We start from the raw sequence: 22,648 nt of genomic DNA, 5'->3' as shown, positions 1-22,648 counted from the left end.
CCTGTGCCAAATTATTTGGCGCGGTCGGCCTAAACAGGAAAAGCCTCTAAAGCCACAGCGAAAGCACGACCCTGCAACCGCTGGAAGGAAAAGGCCCGCGGCTGGGCCTCCGCACAGTGTTTAACCACCTCTGTTGCCATAGAAACTTTGTCGTTTAATTATAAACATTACAATCCAAAAGTTTAATGTCCAATTACGATGTACTGCCCCAAATAGCACAGTTAAAGCATAACCAAAATGAAAAAGGTCTGCCAGAGAAAAACCTGCTCTAAACCGAAGAAAATGTAGAAGCGAAGACTTGCAAAGGTTTTAATCCTGGCTAATAACACTTAGGTAGCAGGACCTGAATCTTGTTCATTTATTTCGCACGTCCTTAAGCTGTGCCCACATGTGACCGTATACATGACAGCAGAAGACCACACAAAATCAGACTAAAATTGCCATTTAAATTGAGTTTGGGGGATAAAGTAAATCTATACAAAACAAGATTTTTTTTTTTTGCTTTTGGGGGGGACTTTTTATAATGGTAAATATGTTTTACATAAATAAATGGAGGTAAAATACAGCCACTGTGCTTAAATATGTTTATAACACAGTAACACAGGGTATCCTGTGAACCATGCCAAGACATTGTGAACCATGCTGGTGCTAAATAACGGTAGCAGTGCCATGTCAGAATATGTAAATGCAGCGTGAGAAGGAGCTAATAAAACTGATATGGTGAATGTGGTGGAAAAGAACCCTTTCAAAGGTACTTTTATAAGAGAACTGGAACTGTGTCATATACGCTGAGTCAACAGTGTTTCTTTAAGTGAAACATTTTTAATTTATAGCAGAACTACACTCTTAAAAAGGGCAGTTAAGGAATCAAACTGCATCGAGTCCCATAAAGGCCGGTGAGGTTTATATTTTTGGCCTAAACAGCATGAAACTGGTATGGTTCCACTTTGAAAGTGTGAGTCCCAGACCACTGTGGTTTTTATGAGACATGAGGAGGTCAAATTTACACATGCTGATTTTTATACAAACAGTTACAATTTAGTAGTGAACAATACCAATACCTATAGCATTTACAGAAAAAAACAATAGCATGACAAAAAAGAAACAAAACAAAAATAGAACAGAAAGTAATCATTTTCTATACAAAAAATATATTGGCTTATACTACATAGCAAAGCTTTTACTAATTAAAAATAACATGACTTGCCAATAGCATTTTGAAATATAAAAATTAAATGCTATCCTTACTTTACATCTTTTTAAAATTATTTTTAAACCAAAATGAAACCTTACATGTACAGTAACTTACAATTTCTGTCAATGCCAGGATGCCAGGCCTGGCCAGAGGACAAACTGTGGCAGATAATGGAATCCAGAGAAAAATAAGCAGCTTTTTTCTTGTTTAAATGAAATGACCAAATACCCCATGGCTGTCCGTCCGTTTCACGGTTCAGCTGCAGTTGTGGGAGCCCACTTGTCACTAGCAGATTGTGCACTTTCCCTTCCTAACTTCCTCAATTTATCCTTTCATTAAAATTCTTACAATTTCATAGTGTTTCTTCTGAATCAGAAAAAAAACTAATTCACCTATGTTCTGGTTTAATGGAAATGTTAAATGTATTTTTACGATTGTTGTTGTAAAATAAACAAACTTTGGTTTATTATTGCGTGTACCAAGAAATATTAATTATAGAAATATTCTTAAGAAAATGCAACGTCTGTATTGTCCTTCAAACTACTACTTACATGGAGGGAAATAACCATTCATAGGTGTTTGCTTAGAGAAAATGTCATTAAAATATATCAAGATAAATGAGTCACAGCAAAACTTTCAATTTCAATTGATGGGTCAGAGGATAGTCCTGCAGACTTTTATCCCTAGGATGGCAGGTTTGATTTGACCCCGGCTGTGTGTGAGGTTCCCCTGCACTCGAGATCTCCAAATTGGTGTGGGTCCCCCATGGTTCCCTCTCATGTGCGCTTTGGGTTGAATTTGTGTCTTCAAATTCCCTTTGGGTTGATAAACCATACCTTGTGCTTGTAGGGATGGCTTCTAGGTTCCCTGCGAACCTGCACTGAGGAAAATAGACGAGACACTAAACTATTTTAATAATATAGTTAAATTGCGATAAAAGAGTACAGTATGGCTCCATCTATAGGATGGATAGAAGAAAATAATTTTTCAGCCGTGTTTATTTTTTTTTGAGAACAAAAGGTTCATTTTGAAATTAAGCACAAGTTTGTATAAGTTGGTTGACGTGTTTAGATGTGTCGCTTTACTTAGATACATCAATTTGTTGTCTTCTCGTCAATGTTATTGTAATGGTCTAACACTGTATTTCGGGAGCACTTCAGTTTTTAAAAATAACCAAATCGTGGTTATCGTATGTCTCTTAATTGCTAATTTGATACTGAATCCATGTTCCATTAAATATGAAATCTGACAAACTCGCAGGCATTCAGCTTACCGCCCTACGTTGACGTCTAATTCGTGCTACTCGATACGCAGAGGCCGTGATGACGCATATTTTCCGCGCCTAGCACTGGAGAGCGGATTCGGGGTCAGGTTAGAGGTTTCTTTGGGTATTGGGGATGATTGTGCGGGTTGTTCGGCTGTTCATCCCCACTGCTGGGGCTGCGTTAAGAGGGGGTTTCGCGGTACAGAGGGTAAGATATGTTTTACAATTTGTTTTCCGAGTTCTGCTTATGTACTACTGCATATGGCAATCCGTACACACCAAGGACATCAAAATAACTGCAAGCCGGCCTGTCATGGGGGATATCAGCTCTTAAATTTTACTTTATTTGCCAGTTTTTATCACGTATGATTAACAGGATTCATTTATTCAGCAATGTAGTATTCTAGTTTTGTTGTAATTATGAACTTGTAACATTATATGATCAGATCTCCAGTTTCTACTGTTAATTATTAGTTTTCAAATTTCACTGCCAGTCTAAACAGAAAGTCGTGTCATACTGTTATAGCTCATCTTTTTCGACTTTTACTCTGTACATGACTGACGTTGTTTGCATATTATTAGTTCATATAATCTATCTGCGGAAATAGTGATTTAATGTCTGCAATGTGACATTTTGAACATTGTGAAGTTTGTGTTACACTGTGTTTATTAAAGGTGTTTCTTTTTGATTGAGAATCCTTTGTTTGAAGAAGTATTTGCTGAATTCATTAATTGTTATGCATATTAATGCCTCCAGGCCAGAATCCACTCAGGCAGCCCTAGGAACCTGCAGTATGGCTGGTGGGCATATGCACTGGGAGAGCGGACCACCCCCAGGTTCAAGGAGAACAGCAAAATCATCAGCATTGATGGCAATTTGGCATCAGGAAAAGGGGCTTTGGCACAAAAGCTTGCTGACAAGTTAGGTAAGGAAATGTCTTTATAGCAGACTGTCATCTTCAGCAAATGCTACTGGTAAATCAGTTCTGATTGTATATTTGAACGAGTGGACATTTGATATGGCACTGACTTTTTCAGACTTGGTAATTAGAGGTTTTTGCTTATTAAATGGCCAGTTTGTCCACCTGTGATTATAGATGTCTGTGAACCTACCTCTGTATCCAGAATAATCAGAATCAACACCCAGATACTCATTGTGTTTGAGTCTTATTGGTCACCTGGAAGCTTGAATTAAATTCTGTTTCAGGGATGATGTACATGCCCGAGCCTGATACACACTACCTGGACAAAATGACGGGGGAGAAGGAGCCTCTGGACACACGCTTCAATGGCAACTGCAGCCTGGAGAAGTTTTACAGGGACCCCATGGCCGCTGATGGGAACTCTTATCGACTGCAGTCCTGGATGTATCATGTCAGGCTTCTGCAGTACTCGGACGCCATTGAGCACCTCCTCACTACGGGTATGGATGGCTCCCTGTTTGGGGCTAATGGTCTCCTCTGATGCTTTCACTGTGTTCTGCCTAAAGAAGCTGAGAGTGTCACTTTAATGGGTATGGAGCGTGACTCTGTGGGTTAGGAAGCTGTGCCACTGGAAGGTTGCTGGTTCAAATCCCAGGGTTGGCAGAGTGGTTTCACTGTTGGCCCCTTGACCAAGGCCATTAACCCCCAGTTGCTCCAGGGACTGCCTGCCCCTGCTTTCTAAAAAAAAAGTATGTTTATTTGGATAAATGCCTGCTAAGTAAAGCCATTTTCACATATGAACTCTGGACATTGTCTGGCGAATCAGGTCCGGACATTTTCTGGAGTTGCCCTTTCACACATGTGGCATGCAGCCAGAGATTGTTTGTGTTAAATGCGTTTACACCTACTAGTTTTAGGTTGGTTTAGACAAGGGGTGGTGCTTGGGTAGGGCATACAAGAGGCAGGGCATGACACAAAAAGTATACTGTAGAAATCAAAGTGTTTTGTTTACAGCTTTACTGACAGAAATTCCCATATCTCATCGTCTCTCCTGTTAGCCATGCCTGTTGGGTTTGCGAGTGACCCTTATTCTTTGCCCTCGCATTTTGGTATTCTTTCATTTTCGTGCCAGTGGCATGTTAGAAACGTGACCAACATTCCCACTTGCTCATGGTGAATTTTCCAGAATCCTCCCTGCTCCATTCACACATGTGGCTCAAGCAGGTTAAAATCCATTTAATGTTCACTACAACTGATTTGGACATTCGCCGTGTAAATGTCATATGTGTGTTTTTATTTATGAATAATTGCACTCAATAATTGTTCATTCACCCCCCAGTTACTGTCAACAAGACTTCTGGGCTATTGAACATAAAGTGCAAACACCAATATTGAAATATATCACAAACATTAATCAAAACTTGCCTGTAAAGTAATCTGCATTTGTTGAAAGATGTTACAGTCGGAAAGCTGAATTTAAAGCTAACTTTAATGTGGTGTCATAGTTAAGGTTTAACCCTGAAAACACTAATACCTGGTGTTCTTGCTTGATGACGTATGTGGGCATATGCAGAGCTATACTGAAATACTCCAGAAAGTGGGATTGAGTTTAAACCTTAACTCCAAAACCATGGTAAAATTAGCCTTATGTGCAGTTTTCCAACTGTAATATCTTTCAGTTTTTGTAATTTATTTCTGTGTGTGTGTGTGCATTTCATGTTCTATGGCCCAACTGTTTTGCTTGAAGTCACTGGTGGTGAATGGAAAAAGTGCAATTATTAATAAATACGTATAAAAACATATAATATTAAAATTACATGGTGTGTTTTGTTCCCCATAGTTTAACGCTTTACACACATTACAGGAAATGTCTGTATTATTCAGGCTTATCCTTGCCATTATTTTGCAGAATAGCAAGTAGGCAAAGTCTGGTGAGATCGCAAAAGTATTACGAGGAAACACAAAACCATTTCAAAAAATATTTTTTACCCTGACCTTTTAGGAGCTCCATTAGTTTTCTGAAATTTGGGGCTGTTTAATCAAGGCCACAATGTTTGTTTGTTTGCTTGTTGGTTTGTTTGTGTGTGTGTATTTTGAAAATCATTATATCGTAGATGTAATGGCTATCAATTATGTTCATTTCTGAAGGAAAACACAATCCAGTAATTACAAAGTCGATTTTGTGTTTTTTGCTGATATCAGTGAATCGATCTTTCACTGTGTTTTGTATGTGGGTATGGAGGATGGTGTTTTGATGTAACAAGAAAGAACAAGAAAACATCTTGTTGCAATTTGTTTTAAGTCCTATACGAGCAGGATTTATGTGTTCTGAAAATTGTCTGCACGTCTGTGGTTTCATTGTTAACATGTTTTGCAGCGAATAGCTGTTTATTCTGTATATGAGTGTAAACTGTGAAAACCTGCTTTCCAGTGAATCCTTGGTAGAATTTAGATGGCAAGTATGTTGCTGAAATGCTTACTGCTTTAGGACAGGACCACATGACGTGGACGGAAGCAGGGCAGGAGTTTTATTTGACTAATTGCCCTTTTTAAAGACAAATGATGGCGAAGAACAAGTTGTTATGTGATGACCTGTCTAACTTAAATTAGTCCAAAACAATGGAAAGTTGCTTGACTCGCCCTCAGTCTGTGAATGACAGTGTTTCTTTTCCCCCCCATTTTCTGTGGGCAGGGCAGGGTGTTGTTCTGGAACGCTCTCCCTTCAGTGACCTGGTGTTTCTGGAGGCCATGGCCAAGCAGGGCTACATCCGGAAGCAGTGTAAGTGACGCTCAGGGGTGCGGTGACCCTCAGGCTGGCCGTTTGCTCGAGTGACCCCCCCCCCCCCCTAACCAACCTCTGTCTCGCAGGTGTGGATCACTACAACGAGATCAGGGGGATCAGCCTGTGTGAATTCCTGCCCCCTCACCTGGTGGTCTATGTGGACGTCCCTGCTGAAGAAGTACAGAAGAAGCTAAAGCAGTCGAGGGAGGTACGGGAAGCATGATCTATGCGTTGTTTGTTTTTAACAGGATAGAATAAGGACATTTTATTGATCCCCATTGGGAAGTGCTCTGTTTGCCTGCCCCATCTTGCTCTCCATGAGACACACAGACGGGTGAGAGCAATCTTGGGGGTCACAGCACAGGGTCAGCCAGCATGCAGCACCCCTGGAGCTGGGGGGTTAAGGGCCTTGCTGAAGGGCCTAACTACTGCATCAGTCTGCTGACCCCGGGATCCGAACCAACAACCTTTCGATCACAGGCACTGGTGCTGGAGTCTTGAATCCCATTACGGATGCCTGATGTTGCCAGTGTGGTGCAGAATTTAACCCACTGTGCCACACATCAGAGCCTTAACTTTATGTTCATATGTGTGCCTATGTGGTGTGTAGCTCAATGGTTTGGGATCTATTCCCATTTCATGGGTTCCGATCATATGACTGTTGGCACCAGGCCCCTAACCAGAATACTGCTCTGTGACCCCCAGCTTTCCCCAGTTGTAGAGTCCTATGCAAAAATCTTAGGCTGCTAAAGAAAATGTTTAAATGAACTTCATGCAAAACTATGATATTATGCCTTTCAGAGTGTGTCAGCTTATCAATTTCAGAACTTCTGCTAACATCACCCTGGTATTTGCTGCAACTATCCAATAGACCCATGTATTTTTTGACTCTACCACAATGTTTCAGTACGAGAGGGAGATTATAGGGCTTTCAAAGGAACAACTTTAAAACACTTTAATAATTAAAAATAACCTTGCATTAAAATCAATACCAAGATATTTCATCAAAAGCAATGCAAAATAACCTCATATTACAAGTGATATCAAATAGTATTATATATCATAGCCAATAATAATAGGTGCAGAGATACAAATTATTATAGACAGTGGTACCTCAGTTCTCAAACTCATTAGAACTTAAAAGTCTTCTTAAAAGTCGAACCAACCAAAAATTACCTAGAACTCGATCTGAATCTCAGAAGTCAAACCGTGAACGCCGACCTAAGATAACTTGTACACGCGGGGAAATTAGTCACGAGGCACGTCTCTCAGCGGAAACATAGGGTAACACGTCAGTCTAAGCGTTGCATTCGCTGTGATAGCATCCTGCATGTTTACACTATAGCTGAATACATATATTTAGACAGTAAAAATACATTTAGACAATGATAGAGAGTAAAAGTAATTATAATAAAATACATTTAAAAATAACGATTTCTTATTAATTATTTTAATATTAATAATAAACCATTAATACATTTAATTATAATAATATTGTTGTGCCGAGCGGGGACGGAAAGGAGACAAAGGTGCAGACGTCAGGGTATCGGGAAATGCGGGGTTTAATCACAGGTAAAGCAGGAAAAACACAGACGGACAATACAATGGGGAAACAAACTGAAATACAGAGGACTAATGACAACAACCAGAAACAGCTGATCACACGGGGATTCCACACGGGGTTAACGAGGAGGTGTGGCACACGGAAGGAGCGGACGATCGGGGCAGGACACATTGTTTTTTTTAACTTTACATATTGTTTGGATACATTTATTTTCTTACTTTAGAAATTACTGTTTTGATAAATGTGCTTAGATGTGTTTAGTACAGTATATGCTCTTCTTGTTTTATCCGGTTCATTTTGTGTTTAAATGCTAAAAAAACATATTTGGATTAGGGATGCTCATATTGACCGTTTAACCGTTAATGGAAAGAATGAATTTTGACCGAATATTACTATCAGTTAAACGGTTTAAAATGTTTATACAAATGTATATATATATATTTTTATTATTATTAGTAGTAGTAGTAGTAGTAGTAGTAGTATAAAGTTTTGTGGCATAAATATTCTACACATATGCTATTTGTTAACTCATGGGGCGTTATCATGTGCAACCACACGTGCCTTCAGATGTATTTTGCCGGGCAAGCAAAATGAAGCGAGCGAAAAGAAGTACTCATTCTTTTTATTTATATTAATTTGTTTTTCTCTGTTGTCGGAAACGCTGCAGGTGCGTGAAAATTTGACGATGTGTGAAATCCCTTTCCCCAGAGATAGACAAGGCAGGTGTCTTAACTCTCTATGAGAAACAAATTATTTGTGAGAAACAAGTTATATAAGTGATCAATGAAAAACATGTTTGTGCAGTTTAACTGAGGCACAACAATAATATGGGTGAATCGTGGACGTATTAAAATTTCAGGATGATTAGTCCATACACAAACAGAATCAATCAATACATCAATCACCTCATATGTATGTCTGCTAGGTGAAGTTGAACAATCACAACTTGCCCAGAATATTACAGTATTAATTCTATGTTCCTTGGGTGACGTGGCCATCTGTGCATCTCAGTACACACAAGCACACCTCATGTAGCTAATCAGTGTCTCGTTGACCTTTTTTTTTTTTTTTTTTAAACAAATTTAATTAATTCAGTGAGCTTGTGGTAAAATTTAATAAATACATGGAATGGCTGAGGTGCCCCTCAGCAGGGGTTAGGGAACTGAAGCGGTGTTCAACTAGCCATCCAACTAGATTTCAGTAAGTTTTTGGAAAACTGAAGATAGTTTTACTAGTTTGTATTGTGATACTCTTTGCAACAATGCGTTGTGTGTTAACTGAACAAAATGAAACAAATTTTCATCACATAATGCAGTGTTATTAAATAATGCTTTGTCACACACCATCTCACACAACACATATAATAACTTGACAAAATGTAACATTTTCAGGGGTTTGTTTCCCAAAAGCTTAAGTAATTCATTATGTCATACTCAATATCATTCATTGATTATTTCTCAAAACATTTTGTAACTAAAGTAATTTGTAGCTTCAATCATAAATGATCTGACCCACTCGTTATTTTCTATATTGTTCTTTATTTGAACTTTTGCTTGCTATTCTGTTACAAAGACACAGAATTCACCCACACAACAAATCATCATACACACAAACACTCTGATGCTCTTTTTTTGACAGTGTGATGATGATTATTATTATTATTATTAAAAGTAGTAGTATTAAAAATAGGTTCATATTATAATATAGAATTATAATGTATGCTATAAATGTGTTACATTTTGTTGAGTTGCTACATAATGTGTTGATACATGCATTTCTGCACTCTTAATTTGCATATATTCTAATGCTAAATTGTGTGTTTTGTTCTGAGCAAACGTGCACTTACTACCCGGATAAATAGCTTTAAACATTTCTTTTGACTGTCAGACTTACGCCACTGTTGCATGAAAAAGTTATGTACACAGAATACCGGTAAAATGTTCAGTAATGGCTTTTTATGTGTTTTTAAACCAGGGGAGAGTCGTACACTGCGGGTCAGTCTCACAAAAGGCGCCTTTCGGGTACCAGCTGTGTAGTAGCCGTGAATCCGCTCATCAGCCCGCTGTGCAGAGGCATCTGTTTCAGATGTGTTCGTCTTGGCAGGCTTGTCGCCGTGCTGCTTATTGACTGATTCTCCGTTAGGGTGTCTGTAAAAGTCCAGCCTTGAATAAGGAGCAGGCTGGCTTGTAGGGTGCAGTCAGGGGGAGTCGCTTTTGCGCTGAATTTAATCAGAAATGACATCTGAAACTGATCTGTTTGTCTCCGTTCCGCATGAAGCCTGCACATCGTGGATCCTGCCACACACATCTTCCCAGAATGTATTAACTCAGGCGGGTGCTGCTTAATTTGTCTCACCTGTTTGCAACTCCATAAAACAGCAACTGGGCTGACAATTAAGACAAACAAAAATGTGTAATTGGCCTTTCACAGTAGCGTAATTCCAAATGTGGTAAAGATGATTACTACCCCCCCAAAAAAAAGAAAAATCCTTCTTTATTAAGCTTTTCTGTAGCTCATCAGTTGAAAGTTGTTTTATTGCACTTCCTGTTTGTACAATAAGCTAGTATTTCCTAAAGAATTTGTTTAAAAAGGAAAACATTGCATGTGTCTATCAGGTATTTCAGGAAAATGTTGTGTGTGAGTGTAATTAGGAGCAGCAGCTATTATGGCTCCAAACTAATTTACTGTAATTCTGTTGGTGTTTAACAGAAGCTTTTTATTGTGTTCCCATGACTACTGTGGCTACTGTACATTTCAGGAGTTTTATGGTCGATGAAGGAGGTCGTCCTGGCCTGTGTTTCTACAGACATACCTGGGGGTCTTGATGGGACCCCCTGAACATCGGTCACCTTTTCCATTAAAAAGGAATCTGGGCGAGTTGGTCAGTGCTACTGCCCTGCGTTCCTGTGTTTTTTTTTCCCCACAATTTGGAAAACATCTGCTTTGCATATCTCGTTTCCACAAGTCGCACAGACTCTGGAGTGCTTTCAAGCAGCATTTGGAGAAATGACTGTCCTGCAGTGGCCCTTCTTACTAAACCGAGCGCCGGGAATTTTGGAGGCTGACCTGGCTCTGCCAGTCCTGGGGTGAGGGTGGGCGTGAGCTTGTGATGGCTATGGATGGAAAAAGTTGACGACGGTGCCCCAGATCTGATAGCTGGGAAGAGTTTTTGGAACAGCGTTCCCTGAAGTTAAAGGCTTTTCTGTGATTGGTTCCTGCCTCAGTTGCACCCGCCCCATTTTCAAACTGACCTTGACTGGCCCATTATTCTTAGCCAAGGAGTTTTTTTGTTTTCTTGGAAAAGAGCAACGGAACAAACGGAACACAGGTTCTCATTATGCCTGGCCTCATGAAGATCTGTGTGGAAGGAGCTCTCCTCGTGGGCCTCGGGGCTGTCTAGGTTCAAGCTCTTCCCGCTGGTTGGTTCTTTCAGCGCCAGCCAAGTGCGTTGGATGTTCCTGCTGGAGAAGACCGCATTGCCTTTAGTGCAAGTAGGGGTTCTTCAAGGTGAAATGTTAAACGATGCGTTTGGAAACCTCTCAGTGTGTCTCCGCCCTCTGGAGAATGCGCCCGGTGTAGTTGAAATCGATACCCTGGCATTTGTCTTGGAGCTTGTCTCAAAGTTTTAGACGTTACGTTTTCGGATCATAGGTCCGGCAGATGGTTTTTGATATTCTGACCTGCCTCCCACCTCCTCGGATCACATTCGCTGGTGGTTGCGGCTTCCCCCGGAGCTGTACCTTGAAGATGTTCTCCCCTGCAGATCGATCCAATAGAATCAAAGGTCTGGGAAATTCCCCAAGAGTTTCCTCTGTTTATCACCCAGGGCCCTGAGAAATATTTGGCTGGACGGAGAACGTCATCGGGGACGGCCTTTAGGAGTTGTGTGACGTCCTGCTCCTAAGACCCACTCTGACTTTGATTTACCTCTGATTGCGGGCCAGCTCGTTCTGGTAATTGGCGGCAGATGTTTGCGGAGGATGTACAATCGAGTGAGTGTTTGTGTGTGAGTGACTGAGCATACGGGGGAGTGCTGAGTGAGTGGATAAGCCACACCTTATCCTTCACCTGCACCTTTGCCTTCTCAACCCTTATTTGCTCCCAAGCGTAATTCGCTGGCTGGAGCGTGCTCAGTCTGGGTGTTTACTCCGCCTATGGAAGACTAACTTTCCTTGGCCCTCTTACATCAAACTGGGGGTGGTGTTTGGGTCAGTGGGTCAGGATGCTATGCCTGTGATCAGGAAGTCACCGGGCTCAAATCCCTGGATCGACAGTGTGATTTTACTATTGCATCCCTCAGCAACACCCTTAACCCCCAATTCTTCCAGGGACTGACAGTCTGACTAAGATGCAAAAATGTCAAGGGGCTATTGCTCATGGCATTGTCAGGTTGATGTACTGTAGGACTATGGTGTCTTTCCCCAGGAGTGTGCATTAGTCTGCAGTTCTGTCAGTGTTGTTATACTCCTAAAGTTATTCGTTGGTAGTTTATTGAACTCCCGTCCACAGCAGGCTGTGGTAATACTGACATTGGTCGGATGTAATCGGATCCTGCCCCCAGCGTCAACTGTATAATGGGATTCGCCACCCCAAGGCTTGTTCAGCCATGCCAGTCAGTTCTGATTTTTTTCAAACTTCCGGCATAGGGTAGTGACCTGCTGAAATATATTTTGGGGAGAGGTCACTGCTCCTGCGCCTGCTTATACCCTTGCTCATGCTCCTCCTCGTCCTCTCATCATGCTCATCCTCTTGTTCTTCCTCATCCTTTTTCTCCTGCTCCCGTTCATGTTTGTGCTTCTTCTTCTCCTCTTGCTCTTCCACTTCCTCCTGCTCTTCTTCCCGCTCTTGCGCTAGCTCATGCTCTCCCCTCACTTGCTGCACATGGCTGCAGGATGTGGAGGGTGTCCCAAGCATGGAAGGAGGCCCCCCCGAGCTGGACAGTGGTGATGCGCAATTTTCCGCAAGCATGCTAATGAGTAGCTGGACACGCCCACCGTCTTCTTACGGGCTGGCGGTTCACATGTGGCTTGAGTTCGGGTGGTGATTGGGATGCGGCATTGCAAGCTCAGGTTTTACAAAGCCCTCAGTCATTGCTTCAGCCTTGCTGTCTTAACCCCCCCCCCCCCCCCCCACTCCTGCCTTGGACATCTGGTAACATTTAATAGGAGGAGAGCTCACTTGGTATGAAGAGGGGCAGGAGGCTGGTGAAAAGGCTTACAGAACCAAGATGGCCGGTTCTTCCTTTTCGAGAAACCTGTATTACTTTCATTATAGCTAGAAAGGTTTCTGGTTCATACGATTGTTGGCCGGTCATAAGTGAGGCTGACGAACCCTTGCTTTTTTTCAGGCTTATCTCCAGAACATCCCCCTGTCCTACCTGAAGAGCATCGAGGATGCCTATAAGAAGACCTTCCTCCCTCAGATCAGGTGAGCTGTTGGCCCCGGAGTATTGATGAAGGCCCAAAGGTTGTGTGGCCTTAGGTCAATCCCCTGGTGGCGGAGGAGGGGAAAGTCATTCCTGTGTGTCCTCATCTCTCTCCATGGTGGTGATGACGACTGCCCAGTTACACAGGGACCTCCTTTCACGTATGCCAGGCAGACCCTGATCGATCATTTCTGTTATTGCCTCATTCCTGCTCTTGCCCCCAAACCAAAATGGAAAAAAGCAATCCTGGAAGAATAAAGGGAGAGGCTCCCATGCTGGCTCTGGCCGTTCGATTTGTGGCCGAGATGAGTGGCTGCGGAATGTGTAATTGCGTTGAAAATCAGTCCTGTTGATGTAGGGCAGATACGAAGCAGGAGTGACGTACAGGAGGTGTAAGAACATGAGGAATGTTCCTTTTAATATCTCCCGATTCCTTCCATCTGCATGCTCAGAAGAAGCCCTCAGGACACTTTTATTGGCGTGTTTTTGAGGGCAGGCCTGCAGCGTGTACGTCAGCACCTTCCCGCTAGCGGGAGTTTTGCGTTCAGAGCCGCTGACAGCAGGGCCTTCGGGCAGCGGCGTGTGCACAGGTGGTCGACGTCTCTGACACGAAACCCTCCTCTTCTTCCAGCACGACCTCGGAGGTGCTGGTGTACGATACGGCCCAGGCGCAGGACATCGAGAAGGTAAGGAGGGGCGCCTCATTTGCGGTGTCCCAGCTGTGGGACGTGTTTGGGGGGGGATGGCCCCGGGTACGAGGTGAGAACGACCAGCATGGGCATAGCGGTTTGCCATCGTCATTTGCAGCTGTCCTTCAGAGCCCTGCTTGTACTTTAAATGAGCCGCGCTCCTTCAATCACAGGTATTCAGAAGGTGCTTTGAGACCTTAATCATTTTAAGTAGATTAGGGTTTTCCAGAATGCAAGCCTATTCGTGCTGCGACTCTTTCTGACGCGGTTTTGGAAAATTGTTAGCTGAATGAGACCAGTATTGTGAAAGATCCCAGGAAAAAAAAAAGAAAAACGTCTTGGGAAACATCTGAGAGCTGGGGAGGGCAGCGTTCCATTGGTAAAATCATGTTTTTCTGGATGCACTGGCAGCCCCCCCCCCCGAGTAACTCCCCTCACACCAATTTATAATGGCATCCATGGATCCAGATAATTCACTCTGCAATTTGCATCTCTTTGATATTTTGCACTGTTACCCACAACTGTGTAGTTTCTGGTCTCATACGTCTTTGTCTGTTGGTGTGTGCTTCTCCATGCATATTATAGGTGTTCTCCTGCTGGCTGCGGTATTGCTGAATGACACTTTGCTGACCTATGCCTAGTGACAGTAACGATTCTTACTCTTATTTTTCCTTTCTCGTGCCTGAGGGCGGTAACCACTAACCCTGCTGGGCCCCAGTTCCTCTCAGTAACTCCGTTGCCCCTTCATATAGTCCAAAGCCTCTAAACACTGACGCTTTCCTCACTCTTGACTGGTTTGCTTGACCTCTCTGTACAATAGGGTGGATTTGATTAGGGATCCGTAGACCTGCCATTTAAGATATTTTTATTTTATTTGTTTTTTTTTGGTGACGATGTGTGGCTCAGTGGTTTAGAACACTGTGCCTATGATCAGTAGGTTGCTGGTTCAAATCCCACGATCGGCAGAGTGATTTTACCATTTGGTCTTTGAGCAAGGTCCTTAACCCCCAGTTACTCTGGTGATTACTCCTGCTTTCTTGAAAAACAAAAGCATGTCGCTTTGGATAAATGAATAAAAAATAAGTTTTCCTCCCCCTTGCTTCAGATATGTGTGTAGGTTTGTGTGGGTTCTGTGTGTTGGATACAGTATTTTGGCTACCTAGAAGCCTGAATGAGTTAGTAAGCATGGAGGAATTTGCCCGAGCCTGTTAACAGCTCTGGGGGGTTGCTGTCCCCCCCCCCTGGTAATTGGCTTGTCATTCGCTGTTCTCTCTGGCGTGCCCATTGTATACATTTCGTTATTTGTTCACAGGCTACTTTTATTTGCTTCTGCGTAAGCACATGCTGGTGTGGTGACTTTACCTTATTATCTGCCCTTTTCCCTCAGAGGAAAATTCAAGTCATATGCAATAAATAGGAGCAAAGGATCTGTTTTTCCAGACAGATAAAATAATCTGTGATGTACTCGCTGACCTGCTGCTTCAGTTCCATGACTGTGGAGCGTTTTTCGTTGTGGTTTTGGGTTTCGAATGAGGCCTGTCTTGGCTTGGACTCGAGACGTCAGGCTGGGTGTGTAGGGTGGGGGTCTGCCCAGACCTCGGTGCCTTGGTGGCTCTGTCCTAATTGGGGGGCCTCAAAAGAGGCCCTTTCCTAACAAACCCACCCAAGCCTTTGGTCGGCCTGCTGGGACCTCAGAGTGCAGGGCAGCCGCACAGCGATGACACGCCTTCCTTATTACTCCTGAGGACACTCTTGACCCCATCCTCTCACGCTCTGGCCACAGCCCCACTCATCTGTAGCTGAATGGTTTTCTGCTGTATAAACAGGAATAACTGGGCAGCACCCAGCACCACCCCCCGAGGCCCTCAGCCCACTCCCTGGGTATCAGAACCATGGGTTCAGACAACAAGGAGAGCTCCAGACGTACAGGGAAAATGGACTAATTTGGTGTAACTGGGTTCAGCTAAGGTAGAGATGAGCTGCTAAAAGCAGCTGTTTGCTTTGAGTGTGATCATTGTTCCAGAATGTTCCATGCCCCTCTCTCCACAGGTGGCTGAGGACATCGAGTACCTGAAGTTTGACAAGGGACCATGGTTGGAGCAGGATGACGTCACCTTCCATTATATGCGGATGCTGTGAGTGGCCTTTCACAGCCCGGCCTCGAACCCCAGCCTCTTCTCTCTCCTCCCAACACTGTGGCATTGCCAGTAACAGCTGCTAGTGATTTTTATTTTTATTACCCCCTCCCCATCCAAAGCAGTGTCTCTCCTGGTTGGGGGTGGCGGCTGACTGTGAGCTGAAGCGACATGCTGGGCTCAGACAGACTGTCACTGCGTTTGGCACCAGCTCTCATTCCAGAGCCCACCCTTTCCTCCCGCCTTAACCCTTCTCCCTGTGCTCGGTCCATGAGTTAGATTAGAAGAAGTAATTTCAGGAGGGATGGGTTATTTTTTTTAGTTGTCCAACACCTGTTCTTTCCCTTTCGCAAGTGAGACCCACTGGGCCGTGGTTAGACATGTGATGTATTACCTGGAGTATGTGGGGTCCACACAATGGGCTTTTCTAATTGGCTGGCTCTTCTCACTTCCTCTCTGGTGGGCTTTCCTGATTGGCTGGCTCTTCTCACTTCCTCTCTGGTGGGCTTTCCTAATTGACTGACTCTTCTCCCTTACTTCTTGATGGGCTTTTCTAATTTCAGTTTTTTTTCAACTCACTTTTATTTTTGTAGAGCGTTTTCACAACATTATATTGTCTCAAAGCGCTTTACAGCATCCCCGCCCAAAGCCCCCAGTGAGCAAGCCAGAGGCGACAGTGGCAAGGAAAAACTCCCTGGAAGGAAGAAACCTTGGGAGGAACTAGACTCAAAGGGGGAGCCCATCCTCCATGGGGCGGCAGAGGAAGTTAGATGGGCAAGATGGCGACATCCCAATTCACACTGTCCCAATTTTAACATTTGAGTCTCAAAGTGGGGGGTAGGCAGGTGCTGCTTCAGATGGTGGGATGAACAATGGTACGGCAGCAGGGCATAGAAGGAAGACGTCACAATTAACTGGCTCTTTCTCTTAGTCCCTGGTGACTCAGGGGCATGAGAGCCAGGCGTTAAAGTGCCAAGTGGAACGTCTCGGATCTGCTTAACATGGGGGTTGCTTTTCGGGGAGGGACCATGTCTCCCGTTAGACATTAACTAGCCACTTGCCCGTTTTTAAATGCTGCCTGTTTTTGTGTTTTCCTGAAACATGACGCAGACCATGAGCTCCCCATGTTACCAGGCCTCCTGCTGGTGCTCCAATTGCCTCCTACAGTCCAATAATATATCAGTTGGGGAATTGGTGTCCCTGTATTGCCTGTGGTGTGTGTGACTGCATGTGCAGAGCCCATCAACCCAGTAGATGACATAGGTGGCCACCTAGGATGGGCTTTCTGAGGGAGATGCTGGCTGTGAAGCTTGCATGGGGCATCCCATGGATTTCGACTGGCACTGCGTGTATTTCTGTTTGTGTGTGTGTGTGTGTGTGTGTGTGCGCTTGTGTGTCCTGTGATGGACTAATTTCCTTCCCCAGGTGAACTGCAGCCCCCTCTGACCATGACCTGGATGGATGGATGGATGGATGGATGGATGGCTTTCAATCATAGCTCCCCAGCCTGTTCACCAGCTGGCTGTTTTGCTCCTTTCCCAGGGTTGAAGACAAGCAGAGAGTGGCCAATCTAACCTGCATCGCCAACTTCCTGCCCGAGGTCACCATTGGGGCGCATGACAACGATGCGTCCTACTACGCCTATCAGTCGGTATGGAAAGGATGTGGGTGGGGTCAGAGGGGGAGGCCATGTGATGGTGCTGGGTCTGTTGGTTCTGAGCAGGAATGTCCTGGATTTGCTGCGGTTCGACTGAAGTGAAGGCTGGAGGATTAGGCCCCTTATTCGCTCATCCTTTGTGCTTTCTACTTGGGCACGACCGAGACGTCTCAGACAAAAAATTAGCACCTGCATAGCTTTAGATCTGCAGAGGACCCCAGAAACAGCTCTTTGGACGCCACTTATGATTCTGAGGCTCTCCGTTACTCAGAACTCGGTGCGGGATGCGTGGGGAAGTGTGCAGTCTAAGGATTGATGAGCTCTAGGAAACTTGGAGGGCGATCCAAAACTTTTCATTTGGCTCCTGTATGCAAACACCATTGAAGTCCAAGAATTCCTGCAGCAATAAGGCCTTCTCACGTACTGAAAGCCGGGTAACTGCTGTACCGCCCTGGCAGTGTCAGGAAGGCGTCTTCCCTGCCCGTCCGACATGCACGCTTGCATTAGACGTTGCCGGCGCATGCTTTCTTGTAACTAATGTCTTTTTAATGACCCCATTAGGGAGGTAAGACCACAGTCGACTCCTGATGCTCTTTCTCTTTCCCAGTTAGTCTCTGTTTGCGCGGCAGCTGAACACGCAGGGTTTTCGCCTGTATAATTTCTGTGTCGGGGAGGCTGCTCACCACTGCCCCTGGGGGCGGAGCTCTTGGGTTTGGACACTGTGTCTGTGATGGGAATGTCACCGGTTCAAATCCCAGGGGTGGCAGAGTATTTTCACCATTGGGCCCTTGAGCAAGGCCCTTAACCCCTTAATCGCTCCAGGGAGGGTCTGACCCTGCCTTCTCAACTGTACCTCACTGGATAAAAGTGGCCACTAAATAAAAACCAAAATGTAAAAAATACTTGCCATCCCTCCCCTTCCCACACTGGCTTTTCAAAAATCCATTATTGGAGTGACAGGGAAGTTAAAGTAGTTTGCTTCGGCGAGCCCCCCCACGTCGCACGACGTTTGACAGAACACAGACAAAGATCTATGTTTCATTTGGCTGGATGAGAAACCCCAGTGCCGCCCAGCCGCTCCAGCCTAAATGCGCCCTTTCTGACTGTCAAAATCTGGACGTTGGCAGGGTGGCCTAAACAAGCCCTTGAAGGGCGTGGTGGCTAGCGGGGCTGTTTTTCCAAACGCTGAGCTCATTTTTTATAAAAGGCGTTTCCTTGGCCTGTTTCTGAACTCACAGTGGACCGGGCGAAAGCTCCATTCGGACCGCGGCGAGAATCCGTGGGATTTGACCCCGTGACCTTTGTCTGAAATGGGCCTCTGAGCGAGCCGCAGAGGAGAGCTTTAAAGGTGGCGGGGTTTGGGCGAAGCGGCTGGTCTTTCTGCCCGTTCAGCTGTTTCGAGCCCCTTTTTCTCCTGTATCTGATTTGTGGCTTGAAAGGACTGCAGGGCGGAGCGATGAGTTAGATCAGTCGGCTGACGCGGCAGCGTGGACGTGATTCGGCCCCTGCTTTGATGCCAGAGGTTCGTGGGTGAAAAGCCACCCCCTTCACCCTTTTTCATCCTGCTTCCGCCCCAACATCCTAAAACGCTCCTCTTGGGGGGGGGTCTCTGCCTCTCCCTGCCATTCCGAATGAGAAGCAGAGGGCCGGGGCGACTCTTTGATGTCGACTGTAAGCGTAAATCCCGCCGGTCACGAGGCGATCCGGGACTTCTGAGGACAGGCCGTGCTGGCAGAAGGAGGCTGCCTATTTACATAAAACACAAAACACACACACACACACACACACACACACACGAAGCCCATGTACAAGCTACCTGCAGGCAAAGGAAGTCACAGCGGCAGTAAATAAATCGCACACAGTGTTACTAATGGTAATTAATGAATATTTGACAGAATAAAAAAGTAGCGAAGCACTTTAGCAGGCAGGTTTCCGCCAATATTGGATTGAATGTCTGTCGAGGGTTTTATATTAGCTAACACACTTCAGACGTTAATGATCCTTTAATGATCTAAGAGTGCGTGACTCCTGAGGAGAGACTCCCCCGGGTCCCAGTGCTGATAGGTCAGGGGGGTTACATTACCCCCGCCCGACCCTGTCCCTTTGCACGCTACCCGCTCTGAATCACTCCCAGCCCGTGGCGGGGGAATCGATCACCGGGGTGGGTGGTCCACACACTTACGGGAAAACTCTTGGACGGTCCGTTTGGGCCGCTGCTTGGCAGCGACTCTGGGCCCCGTTTTTTGGCCCATCAGCCGTGGAGACGCGTGAACCGCGCTAACGAAACCCCCGACGGTCTGCCAGCGGGGCCTGTTTGCCGCCACGAGGGCGCGGAGCCTGTCCAGAACTCCCATATTTATAGAAAGCGAGGATGAGAACGCGGGACGGGCAGCTATTCAGGGAATCTGGTTTCCCGTCAGGAGCTTTCGGCTGGGAATCGCGGGCTGTGCAAACCTGAAGCAGATTTTGCTGTCATCGCCGTACATGTTTTGCCAGAGCTAAATGACAACATCCGCGCTTGTTTTTCTCGTCTGCGTCTGTCCTCGCGTGAGACCGCCGCTGCCTGCCCCCCCTCAGCTCCCCCTTTTCCTCCTTTCAGTTGAAGTTTTTTTTTTCCTTGTTGTTTTGCTCTTTTATGTGAATACAAAGTGTTTTATTTAGTAGCAGTGCGGATCCCTGTGACCCCCGGGAGGTGGGGGGGGGGGACTTGTTTGAAGTAGGGAGTTGGAGTGCAGTTAACGAAAATGAAGCAGAGGAAGGGAGAAAGTAAGTTGTTTCTGCAAGTGGAAATTCCTGAGCGAGACGGGCATTGGTTGTGGAGAGAGCCACAAACGAGTTTCGGGTCAGGTATCAGGGTTTGGGTTTCGTTTGTGGTGCCAAGAACGGCAAACTTGGTCTTGGGCGTGACTAAACAAGTCAGGAATGAACATGCTCTTCACCTGGCTTTGCTCCGCCCCAACACTTCCGTGGCCAATCCCCTGCCTCCTGCCGTTTTGCATATGCTGATGAGCAGGGTGACTGTTTAAACACATTCAGAGCCTTTCAACAAATGGCGTAGTGTCCCAGCCTCCCCTGCAAATCGGATGATGGATCACCACAGTCCTCGAATCAGTCTGGCCCCTCTGTCGTTCTTTGGCAGTGCCGCATTGTGCCACTTTAAGGAAATCCCTCCGACAGATGGTCCTACCATGTTTAAATACAGCTAGGATCAAACTCTGACGCCTGCAGCTGAAAGTCTGCCACATCCTCAGACACTTAGGGAGCAGGAGTGATCGAGCATCCTGTTCTAGCTCGGCGCCGTGACCCCAAGCGAGGCCCAGCCCTGTTCAGTCATGTTCTGGTCCATAAGCATCCTGACGCTTATTAGTGACCCATATTATCTCAATGACTCTTCTCACTCTTTCTCTCCCCCTCACCCCCCGCTCTCCCAAGCTCCCAGGAAAGAAGTATGCCCCAGGGTACAACGCCGACGTCGGAGATAAGAACATCTGGCTGAAGTGAAAGCGAAACCACTTTGCGGTCTGCAGCTGGCTGCGGGGGGAGGGTGGGGTTGCTATGCCAATGGCATCCCTCTCATGCTTGTGATCTAGAAAGCCTGCCAGTTGCTTTGTTCGCTGCTGTGGTGGGGAACTCTGATAAATTTCTGTAGAGGGGACAGTTTCTTTGTCATAAACTAATGTATGTATTAAAAAATAATAATAAATCAAGGTGCTTGCTGTTTGTGGACTTCTTTGACGCACTGTTCAATGCTTAGATATAACAGGATCTTTCAGAAGATCAAATTATTTTTACTTTGTTGTGAGTGATGAATAAAAAATAAGGATGACCAGGGTAGTTAGTTCTACTAATTAAGCTCTTTGTTGGTGATTTAATCAATTATTAACATCAAATAGTCAAAGTAGTTATTTGTGGCATTTCCCTTTGGTTTTATACTACATTGGCCTTTGATCAGAAATCTTTAGGGACTTCGAAGCACAGTGCTCTGATACTGTGTATCTCCAAGGTTATCTGTGTCTTCATGAGTTTGCTAGATGAACGACGATGAGTTAGATTAAAATAAATGTGTCTTCGCTGATAGGCCTTCCACCTTTGTTCCCGAAATATCTGTCCAAGTGTAGGTAGGTCTTCCACAGCCTCTGCCTTAATGCATTCTGATGGTCCCTTCTGCACAGCGGTGTTCATCCGCACGTGTAGTATTCTCCAAACTTAGCTTTTATGGACTCAGCTAATCAGATTTGCCACGGTGCACGAGACAACGTGTGGACATGGATCTTATTGAAGATGAAGTTCCCATATAGGAGGGATTTAAGTGTTATATGGAGTAAGAAGGGGTGTCAGGTTTTGGATGTGTGTCAGTGTGAGGCAGCCGGTTCCTACGTTGTGAGAGTTGACATCTTTTCCCTGTTGCTTGCTGGTTTAACAGCATGGAACACACAAGCTGCCAGTGCTCTGCATTCCCTCTGCCTTGCGGGCAGCAGATGCATGCTGGGAATTTCTCATCGGCTCCCACAACACGAGCTGTTTTCTATCCATGTAGAAACGTCTGTGTGTTGAGTGCTCCCAGAGTTTCTGTTTCTGTCTTGTGGCCTCATGGAAGTTGTCCTTGAGCTGCTCTTGCGGTATGTTTGTGTTTTAGCGCATCGCTAAAGTTATCACCGGCTGTCCAGCTCTTGCAAATTCTCTTTGAGTCTTTCATTGTCTGTCTGCTGAAGCCAAGTAATGAGGTTCTTTAAGTGATTCAGGGCCATTTTGGAACCGTGATGATTTTAATTGCGGGGCTTCCCTGCCTTTAGCCTGGCTTTCTGAAATAGCCCTGGAAGAACTAGTCATACATTTCACTTTGTGATGAAGCTACAGATGAAACGCCTTTAAGAAAGCTGGAGTTTCTGCTCCAAGCCTAGAGCGATTGATTCCTGGTCTGTGGCTTATTTGTTTAACTGGTTCGTTAAAGTCTTTGGTGAAGCACCTGATTTCTTTTAACCAGGTGGATCTTCATTAGTATGTCAGTATTGCT

At 45.0% G+C, this 22,648-nt stretch overlaps 1 protein-coding gene across 1 annotated transcript; it reads left to right on the top strand.

Annotated features, from left to right (window-relative positions):
• The first annotated feature begins 2,514 nt into the window (after positions 1 to 2,514).
• On the top strand, positions 2,515 to 21,341 carry ndufa10 (NADH:ubiquinone oxidoreductase subunit A10). Its single transcript, XM_023814842.2, has 10 exons — positions 2,515 to 2,667; positions 3,217 to 3,385; positions 3,667 to 3,882; positions 6,075 to 6,161; positions 6,251 to 6,372; positions 13,076 to 13,155; positions 13,785 to 13,839; positions 15,892 to 15,977; positions 17,520 to 17,628; positions 21,067 to 21,341. The coding sequence occupies exons 1-10, from the start codon at positions 2,593 to 2,595 to the stop codon at positions 21,133 to 21,135; spliced, it is 1,068 nt and encodes a 355-aa protein (XP_023670610.2). The 5' UTR covers positions 2,515 to 2,592; the 3' UTR covers positions 21,136 to 21,341.
• The last annotated feature ends 1,307 nt before the right edge of the window (positions 21,342 to 22,648 follow it).

Source organism: Paramormyrops kingsleyae, chromosome 16, assembly GCF_048594095.1.
Source record: "Paramormyrops kingsleyae isolate MSU_618 chromosome 16, PKINGS_0.4, whole genome shotgun sequence".
NCBI lineage: Eukaryota > Metazoa > Chordata > Actinopteri > Osteoglossiformes > Mormyridae > Paramormyrops > Paramormyrops kingsleyae.
This window is presented reverse-complemented; position numbering and strand designations above follow the sequence as displayed.

Bases quoted from the DNA above. Each gene is read 5' to 3' on its own strand.
- ndufa10 (XM_023814842.2), top strand. From the start codon at position 2,593: ATGATTGTGCGGGTTGTTCGGCTGTTCATCCCCACTGCTGGGGCTGCG. The intron at 13,840-15,891 runs GTAAGGAGGGGC...CTCTCTCCACAG, and splicing joins AGGCGCAGGACATCGAGAAG to GTGGCTGAGGACATCGAGTA. The intron at 15,978-17,519 runs GTGAGTGGCCTT...CTCCTTTCCCAG, and splicing joins TTCCATTATATGCGGATGCT to GGTTGAAGACAAGCAGAGAG.